At 40.2% G+C, this 10000-nt stretch overlaps 1 protein-coding gene across 3 annotated transcripts in view; it reads left to right on the top strand.

Annotated features, from left to right (window-relative positions):
• The window catches only part of LOC143018055 (uncharacterized), a 605580-nt gene that overhangs the window by 439629 nt on the left and 155951 nt on the right, over nucleotides 1-10000 (top strand). For all 3 annotated transcript variants that reach the window (XM_076173107.1, XM_076173105.1, XM_076173106.1), the window contains exon 5: nucleotides 420-619. In XM_076173107.1, the coding sequence (XP_076029222.1) occupies nucleotides 420-619 (200 nt within the window). The remainder of the gene's footprint in view (nucleotides 1-419; nucleotides 620-10000) is intronic.

The following is a 10000-nucleotide window of genomic DNA, read 5'->3' as shown; positions in this document are numbered from 1 at the left end:
TTTCTCTTGTTCTTGTTCCTCCTCCTCTTTCTTTTTCTCTTTTGACAAGTTTTCGACTTTCCTCATCCTCTTCTTCTTCTTCTTTCTCCTTCTCTTGTTCTTGTTCCTCCTCTTCTTTCTTTTTCTCTTTTGACAAGTTTTCGACTTTCCTCATCTTCTTCTTCTCCTTTCTCCTTCTCTTGTTCTTGTTCCTCCTCCTCTTTCTATTTCTCTTTTGACAAGTTTTCGACTTTCCTCATCCTCTTCTTCTTCTTTCTCCTTCTCTTGTTCTTGCTCCTCCTCCTCTTTCTATTTCTCTTTTGACAAGTTTTCGACTTCTCTCATCCTCTTCTTCTTCTTCTTCTTCTTTCTCCTTCTCTTGTTCTTGTTCCTCCTCCTCTTTCTTTTTCTCTTTTGACAAGTTTTTGACTTTCCGACAGCGGCCATCGACGTCCTGCGGCTGGAAGACGAACGCTACAACCCGGTGACCTTCGGCTGGCGACCCTCGACGTCCCGTCCGGGCGCCTTCCGGGCAGCCAAGAACCAACCGGTCCTTCTGCACACCCGTGACCTCTTCCGAAACGGTTTCCCTCCGGAGTTCTCGCTTCTCATCTCCGTCAGACCAGAACCGGACAACAAGGTGAGTGAGTGGGGATGAGAGAGAGATCAGGAAAGGGTTTTATGTCCAAGGGAGTTAAGGATGATCGTGGCTCAGCACGCGTGCTGTAGGACGTGAGTTTATGTGTTACTGTTTGCATAATTGTTTATCGATCAAGTTTTTGTTTTCCATAGGCCATATAGCCATAAAAATCTGGAGTTTTGCTCCGTATACCTGGAACCATGTTTCATTTATTCACAGATTTCTGAATCAAACTTGTATCCGGATTTTTTTTTTTTTTCTTATTTACTTACATCTGGACGTTGTGTCCTTTCTGGAAAAAAGACACGATTTTGTCACATCTTTCCTTTCTTTCCCCCTCACGTCGTTATCTCCTTCTCCCAAGAGATCAAACAGACACGGAACCCATTTTGGTTCATCCAAAGTTTTGCCTTATCCTTTTCTTATATACAGATTTCATACTGCTGCTGCATGTGACCAGCGTTTTGCGTTTACCATACCCTCATCCAAGGGATTAAAATCCCCCGTACAGACAATGATCTTACAAAATAATCCGTATTGTATATTAATACTGACAATACAGAGACGATATTGAAGAATCGTATTTGGAGGGCGATGATATTTAGTCAATATATTAATCATATAGGAACCATTGAGCTGATGACGCATACCTGTTGCTAGCGGATGTGATCCTACAAGATGGAAAACGGGTGAATCATCTCCCTCCCTGTTTCCTATTTCAAAAATTCATCTTCTTCCTTACCTCCATCTGGAAGTGCGGTCCTGAGGGGCTGGAACTATATATATATGAATGGTAAGAATGGAAAGACACGATTTGGAACAAGAGACTTTATTCCTGACCGGTTTCGCCTTTGAGGATTCTTCAGAGGTAATGGAATAAAATATCTTGTTCCCAATCGTGTCTTTCCATTCTTACCATTCATACACCTGTCATGATGTCACGATATATATATATATATATATATATATATATATATATATATGTATGTATGTATGTATGTATGTATATATATATTTTTTCCACATAGGAAGAGCTGGCATATGAGCACAACACAGACAACAGTCCAAAGTTTCTTGCTAGAGAGATCTGTGCTAGATCCCGAGGACTGTTGACGGCCAATGTGAGGCTGCGGATAATTACATTCAGATTTTTTTCTCTCTTAATAGCTACATTCTTAAATATTACAAGCTATGCAATAAATTCAAAATACAACTTCAATCACACGTTATATGCGCTCGCATCATCCGTTATTTGCCACTTCTAAGTCTACAGCATGTTGCACTTGTTTTTTTATACCCCACACAATCGGCCGCTTCCGATCGTCGTCACAGCTTTAACACTCAGCAGATATATGATAAACTTTTTCAAGATTAACTCTTCCAACTGGGACATTTAAAGTAGTAGGACAAGGGAGCTGCCACCAGTTGCCAGCTCTCTCTATGTAAAAAGTTCAAGTATCTTTAGAATTGATAGATGGAGACCTAACACATGCCTCCAATGTTTGATTCTGGGTAAATGAATAGATAAATAAATAAATGAGTAAATAAATGAATGAATAAATAGATGAATGAATAAATAAATAATTAAATAAATAGATAAATGAATATATAAATAAGTAAATAAACAAATAAATAGATAGATAAATAAATAGATAAATAAATAAATAAATTCATAAATAAACAAATAAATAAAGAAAGAATACCACGCATTTGGAAGCAAAAAAACCCTTAGTAGGACGAAGCCATGCCATTTGCTGCAAGCCGTTGAGTCGCCTTCCAGCCTAATAGTAGTAATACTAATTATTATTATGAGAGAGAGAGCGGGAGCAGAGAAAGAGAGCGAAAGCAAGGCCTTGAGTGGGAGCAGAGAGAGAGAGAGCGGGAGCCAAGGGTAGGGGGAGGAGGAGGAGAGGGACCCCTGACAGGTCACGTGGGATGTACCCAGTGACGTCACTAACCCTCCACTTCTCCCGCTGGGTAGTTGGACCTGCGCGTGCGTTGACCTATACTATATGGACCTTGGGTCAGGGTTGTCGGGAACCAGCGCTGGAATCTTGCAGCGAGTCCCGGAATTCAAACTCACGATCACCCGCTGATGAGTTCGACAGGGTATCCAATGGGCTACCGCGCTGTCCCACCAGACAATTTTATTCAGATTGAGGGAACATCATGGATTAAGAGGTTAACGTTTTCTCTCTGTCAGATCATTTTATGTAAACTATGAGCATAATTGCCACCAGTCCCAATCCTAGACTGTCCTTTATTCTGAGGATTTGCCAATATATTTTCTTTCTTGTTTGCTTTATCCCTTTGATTGTTGTTATCTTCTTCATTAGTCTCACTTTAAACCTTATACGTGTGTGTGTGTGTGTGTGTGTGTGTGTGTGTGTGTGTGTGTGTGTGTGTGTGTGTGTGTGTGTGTGTGTGTGTGTGTGTGTGTGTGTGTGTGTGTGTGTGTGTGTGTGTGTGTGTGTGTGTGTGTGTGTGTGTGTGTGTGTGTGTGTGTGTGTGTGTGTGTGTGTGTGTGTGTGTGTGTGTGTGTGTGTGTGTGTGTGTGTGTGTGTGTGTGTGTGTGTGTGTGTGTGTGTGCATTTTTTCATTCGTTTTATTTACGTTCTTCTTTGTCTACTGAGTCTTTGATCATTCCACCACGTTAATGGGAATACGTATTGTACCATATCATATGCTTTGTACTGTTTAGTTAACATTGAACATTCACGTTGACCTGGACGACCTACGGAAGAATAAGGGTATGGAAGAGTCATGTTCTTGTTTTTCCAAGAACATTTTTCAAGTCAGAACAAGACCCCTCCATTTGGCCTCCTGGCTCCTCCTCCTCTCCTCCTCCTCTCCTCCTCCTCCTACGTCATCAATTTGTCTACGTCATCACTCCGTCACGGAGGTCTCAAATAGTCGTCCTAAAGCTGCAGACCTCATCAAAGGGGACCTGGTACTCGAAGAGTAGATGTGGTCGACGCGCCAGTGGAAGTCTTCCGTCAGATCGAGAGGTTCCTCTGCAGATCGAAAGGTTCCTCTGCTCCCCAAAGCACCTTCGAGTTCTCACAAGTTCATTCTTGCGCCAGAAGCTCAACCTTGGGGCCCGGCCTCGAGACCCCACAGCATTGGTTGTCCTGGAAGAAGTACATCGTAGAGAATCGTCTCCCTGGGATATATATATATATATATATATATATATATATATATATATATATATATATATATATATATATATATATATATATATAAAATCTCACTTCCATCTGGAGGCGCAGCCCCCAGGGGCTGACACTCGATCCCCGGACAAGATCCAAGGTCTATCAACTTCAGTTGTATTTTCTTCACCTTTATACACGAGGCGAGTTGACAACCGGCGACTCTTCCCTACTACCTTCAGCCGGTAACACGGGAACAGACCCACACAAATGAGATACAAATAGCAATCCGATGTTTCTACCCAGAGAGATCTATGGAAGGGCCCGAGAACCGATACCGGTCGCTGTGGGGCAGCGGGTTTCCAGTCACTGAAATCCAAGCCAATAATTAATATGTTATCATTATCATCATCATCATTATTATCATTATTATTATCACTATTATCATTATTATCATTATTATCATTATTATTATTATTATTATTATTATTATTATTATTATTATTATTATTATTATTATTATTATTATTATTATTATTATTATTATTATTATTATTATTATTATTATTACTATTATTATTGTTATTATTGTTATTATTATTATTTTCATTATCATTATTTTTATTATTATTATTATCATTATTATTATCATTATCATTATTGTTATTATCATTATTATTATTGTTATTATCATTACCATCCTTCTTGTTACAAAACCTCTTTTGTTCTTATTGTCCCCCAAACCCAGCCTCCTGTAGAAGGTAATCAAACCGAACTCTCAATTTTAATTAAAATAAATAAATAGATAAAATAAAAAACTGTTTTAACGGTCGAGGGCAGGAGCAGGACGGGTCAGTCCATCCCCTGGGGCGGTCCGCAGTATACTGACGTCACACTAAAGACGACATACAAACTTCGCTCTGTCAGTGACGTCACTCGCGGGTGCTCGGTGTTGCCAGATGGAGGGCGCCATTTTGGGCACTTCTGGTGGCGTCTGTGGTCATCGATACTATGACGCAAATCCAGAAGCAATTCATTTTTTTCATTCACCTGTGACAGCAATTTTAAATACAAAAAGATAATGGCAATAACAAATTTGTCTCCATATATTTGTTTTTGTATTTGCGAGAAATTATTCCTATCTCCCCAGAACTTCCTGGAACCTCCCAAAATTCCCCGGACCTTTCCAGAATATAATGGAACCTCCCAGAACTTCCTTAAACCTCCCAGAACATCTCCGGAATTTCCTGGATCCTCCCGCACGCGCACACACACACACACACACACACACACACACACACACACACACACACACACACACACACACACACACACACACACACACACACACACACACACACCCGGCAGTCATTACGGCGGTCCGGGTTCGAATCCCGCCCACGGCTGAAATAATTTCAGTACTGTTGCGCTGTGAGTCGTTACTCCAACTCTCGTGGGCGGGAAGTTGTGTTAGTGTGTGTGTGTGTGTGTGTGTGTGTGTGTGTGTGTGTGTGTGTGTGTGTGTGTGTGTGTGTGTGTGTGTGTGTGTGTGTGTGTGTGTGTGTGTGTGTGTGTGTGTGTGTGTGTGTGTGTGTGTGTGTGTGTGTGTGTGTGTGTGTGTGTGTGTGTGTGTGTGTGTGTGTGTGTGTGTGTGTGTGTGTGTGTGTAAGGTCACAGCATTACCCATAGATTGGTTATACATGAGCTCTGAGCTCTTCCGGGAGGGAAATAACTGTCGATCACGAGTCCATCACGTGATTCAAGACCATGGGGACGAATCACACACACAATAATTTCCAGAACCTCCGAAAACTTTTTTTTCTTATTCCAGAACTTCCTGGAACCTTCTGGATATTTACAGAACTTCCTGGAACTTGTCCAGAACTTCTCTGTGTCATTCAGTTTATGTGCAGCATGGTGGAGACTAACATCGTTTTAATTTTCTGGAACCTTCTGGATATTTACAGAACTTCTTGGAACTTGTCCAGAACTTCTCTGTGTCATTCATTCAGTTTATGTGCAGCATGGTGGAGACTAACATCGTCTTAACTTCCTGGAACCTTCTGGATTTTTACAGAACTTCCTGGAACTTGTCCAGAACTTCTTTGTGTCATTCAGTTTATGTGCAGCGGGGTGGAGACTAACATCGTCTTAACTTCCTGGAACCTTCTGGATTTTTATAGAACTTCCTGGAACTTATCCAGAACTTCTCTGTGTCATTCAACTTATGTGCAGCGAGGTTAAGACCAACATCTTCCTGACCTTTGACCCTTCTTATGGAACTTCTGGAAGTACTGTTGTATCCCCTTTAATTATAATTTATTCATTGGCTTCTTGTCCACTTAAGCGTCCGTTTATTATTTCATCTACGTATTTATATGTTTATTTGTTTAGTTATTTGTTTATTTATTTATTTTTCTATTGATTCGGTTGTTTATTTGTTTACTTTTCTATTTACTAATTTATTCATCTATTTGCTTATTTGTTTGTTTGTTTGTGTGTTTGTTTGTTTTGTATACAATGATCTCGTGTACAGTATTTCACAACAGGTCAGAAATTAGCGTTTTAATGGGCTTTTATCGGAAGGAATGATATCCCAGTTGTTTGGGTATTGTTTGTTCGTAAGGGTTGGTAATCGTGCATAGCGAAGTTTCTAAAAAAAAAAAAGAAACACATACAATGTGTCATTTTGCTGCTAACAATGTTTTTTTTATTATAATTACACGCTTCAGGAAAACCTGTTTGTCCGTTATTATTATATATTATACAATAATTTCACAGTTAAATGTTTTCATCTTACAAAAGCTATCATGGTTTGTGGCAACATTAATTTCACAAATATAAATAATATTTATGAACACATACAATGGTTTGTTTAATCATATTAATTCTTAAGTCACAAAAATCCTACGCGAGGTAAGGGGAAACTACAGTAGTGGCGTGTTACCAAACTATAAACCACCTGACTTTAACCCTCACCCAAATATTTTCTTAATGAAATATAGTTATCCAAGTACCTGGAGTGATAGGGAATCAGAATATATATATATGGTTATAGTGGTCTATCTCCAAAACCCTAGGAGGAGTTCGTGAACAAACAAACAAACAAACAGACAGACAGACAGAGGCTACTACTTTATTATAGTAGATATATTTTTTATACGTCATTAATATATCTATATTTTAGATAAATCTTAGATGTGAGACCGTAATGAGTAAGGCTTTGATGGTCAGGTCATTTAGGAAATTTATGCTAATGGCTTCAAATCGCTGACTTTGGTGGGGTATATACATTCATGTCAATCTATTCTTTTAATCTAACTTTTTTGGCACCGAATTAGGAAATGGGTGCAAGGCTTCGTATTAATATTATTTCAGATCATTTGTATCGTCTGCACAGCCAAGCATTATTCCACACAGAGACGACTTTATACATGTTCCTTTGTTTAAAAAAAAAAAAACTTTTCAGGGATAAAAAAGAAAACAATAACCTGAGGGAATTAATCGTTTTGCTTATCAAATCAAAATCAATATCCTTACGATATTTAGATACAGCTAGCAGTCACTCACACATTTTCTTTCTTTGTTTCTTTCTCTCTTTCCTTCTTGTCGTTCGGGATAAAAAAAAAAAAAAATACTCATTCGCGCCTTGAAATAAATTCACGAACCAAGGAAATTATTTATTGATCAACTCACGCTGAGGTGTTTTTGTTTTGATCCTAGAGTTTCCAGAAGCACCTGTAGGGAATAGTTGGATTTTTTTCTTTCTTTTTTCTGTTCGTACCCGATCCTCATCCCCACCTCGACCCAGAGAGGAACAGATCTCGACTCGTGCCCCCGAACGCAAGCATCTTGAAAAGAATAATAGGAACAAGATGATCTTATGAATAACAAGATTACATGAACATCATTGACAACAGTAACAATGACACTGTTGACAATATAAACAACAGAAATGACAAGAACACTGGCTTCTGCGCCAACAATGACAGAGACAACGACAACAGTGGTGACAATAACAACAACGAAGACGGCAACGAGAACTATAAGGATGGTAGCGACAACGACAACAACAATAGCATCATCATTAACGGTGAGCATACGAGGGGGGGGGCGTCGATTCATTTGCACGCCGACACCATTTCCAATGGCTTCCCCAAGCTTGTTTCCATGCAGCCATTCTTGCCATTTCAGAAACCACCTTAAAAGGAACGGTCAGCTTGGTCCAGCCACGAGTTCTCCGGACGACCCCTCCGTCTCCCCCACCTTGGGTTTTCTCTTGTGAAAATAAGTGGGATCACCATCAGGGAAGAGTGTCACATTCTCATATGTTTAAAGATGACGTTCATGATTTATGCTGGTTGTGAGAATCAACAATTCATTCAAGCTGGTAACAAGGTTTGACTGGGTTACAAGGAGTAGTCACTTATTCGATAAAAAGTCATACCAGTAATACCCAATAATTCTTCGAAAGCACTTTGTAGCAAAAACGTCGAGATTCATTTTAAAGTCAACACACAGTGTTCATGTCTCGCAACCGTACAGCAAGATAAGAGCACAAGCTACTTGAGGATTCAGATCTTCGTCTTTTTGCATCAATAGCGACAACACCATATACTCTGGTTGAGCGAGTCCATAACGCTGTGATCCATGCCAACCCTGCAAATGGCTTTTTGACATAGCCTGCCATTGCCATGCACTACACTAGCAAGGTATGTTAAGCTTTCCAAGACATCATTAGCCTGGCCACATCCTTGGACACTTTGAACTATATCATCCAGTATGTGCCTAAATCCATGGACCTTGGTCTTCGTCCAGGAGACCTGAAGTCCTAGAGGTCTCACCTTCTCATGCAGTGATTCGAAGACTGTTACCATAAATTCCAACGACATCATGGGCAAGACAAGGTTGGTGACCTTTGTGTTGCCAGTTGATGCACCATAATGATATTCATTCCCAACTCTGTCCAATACCCAGTCCATGCAGGTGCTCAAAATTATTTTTTCTGCAATAAACACAGCTTCTTTCATTGTGGTCAATATTGTATCGAAGAGATTTTGTCACCAAAGTGGTAGAGAAAATATTTAAGGAATGTAGCTGAACTGAAAAGGTAGTAGAAGTTAAAAGTGATTAGCATACCTTTTTAAGTAAGTATTAGTCTTCATTCATAAGAACATGTTGAGTGACTTGGTTCAGGGGGACGTTAAAAAAGTTCATAGGTACTGACTTATTAAAACTTGCTGTCAATACCCATACTAGGTTTGAAGGGGTGTCGAAAAATGTCGATGTAAGAATACACACCTTCTTCCTCCCTTCTAGATTAACAGGAAAGAAACTTCACGATAGGGCACTCTCTGTCCCAGAGTATATATCAGATATAAGGTCAATAATCCTCGCAGAAACCCCACGGATATGCAGAAAATACCAGAGCATCACACGCTGCTCTGAATTCAGCGCCTTCTTGATATGAACACAGGATGCAAGCAACACCTATTGAAACTCATGCAGGCATTACACAAGATTACAAAGTGCAAGGGCCGATCAGTTGTTAACATACTGGACCTAAACCCAGACTGCTCACGCCTCACTTTAGCAGGTGCAAGCAAAGCCGCACTAGCAACAGATGGGCGAGCATCTTGCCCGGCACACTAAGCAATAAACATTATGTTAATTGTTGTAGTCCAGCTGCTCCCCTTTACCCTTCCAGACAAGGACGACCAGCTCCTTTTTTACAGTCAGAAAGAATGCAAACAACATCACACGCATCCCACGTAACATGGTTCCACTTCCTGCCTTCAGCATCTCCAAACTAACGCTGCAAATGCCAGCCACATTTCCACCCTTCAATTTACAGACCTCTTTAACCTCACTTAGAAATGACTGAGTTTCATCTATTGGTAAATTAGCAACTGTGCATCAGTCAGGGGAAGCCAGTCGCTTGGATAGGCGGCCATAAACAGCTGCTCAAATTGCTGACACTAGTTGGCTATCAGCTGTTAGGACACTGCTTACCTGAATCACATATTTTGAGCCGACTTTCTACAGGGTTCGGTAAATAGGTTTGAGGAAATTTACATTGAATGACCCTCAATAGTCCAACGATTCCCATGACAAACCTTTCTTAATTCCTCTTCAAGAGGGCTCTAGTCCACTGTTTCAGAGTCAAGTCTCCAGCCAATTTGGTGGCACGACTCGGCCCAGTATTTCCTATTGTCTCGTTTGACTCCAC

Source organism: Oratosquilla oratoria, chromosome 34, assembly GCF_046742065.1.
Source record: "Oratosquilla oratoria isolate Oo_2021 chromosome 34, ASM4674206v1, whole genome shotgun sequence".
Classification (NCBI taxonomy): Eukaryota; Metazoa; Arthropoda; class Malacostraca; order Stomatopoda; family Squillidae; genus Oratosquilla; species Oratosquilla oratoria.
Note: the sequence above shows the minus strand (reverse complement) of the source record. Positions and strands in the feature narration are given on the sequence as shown.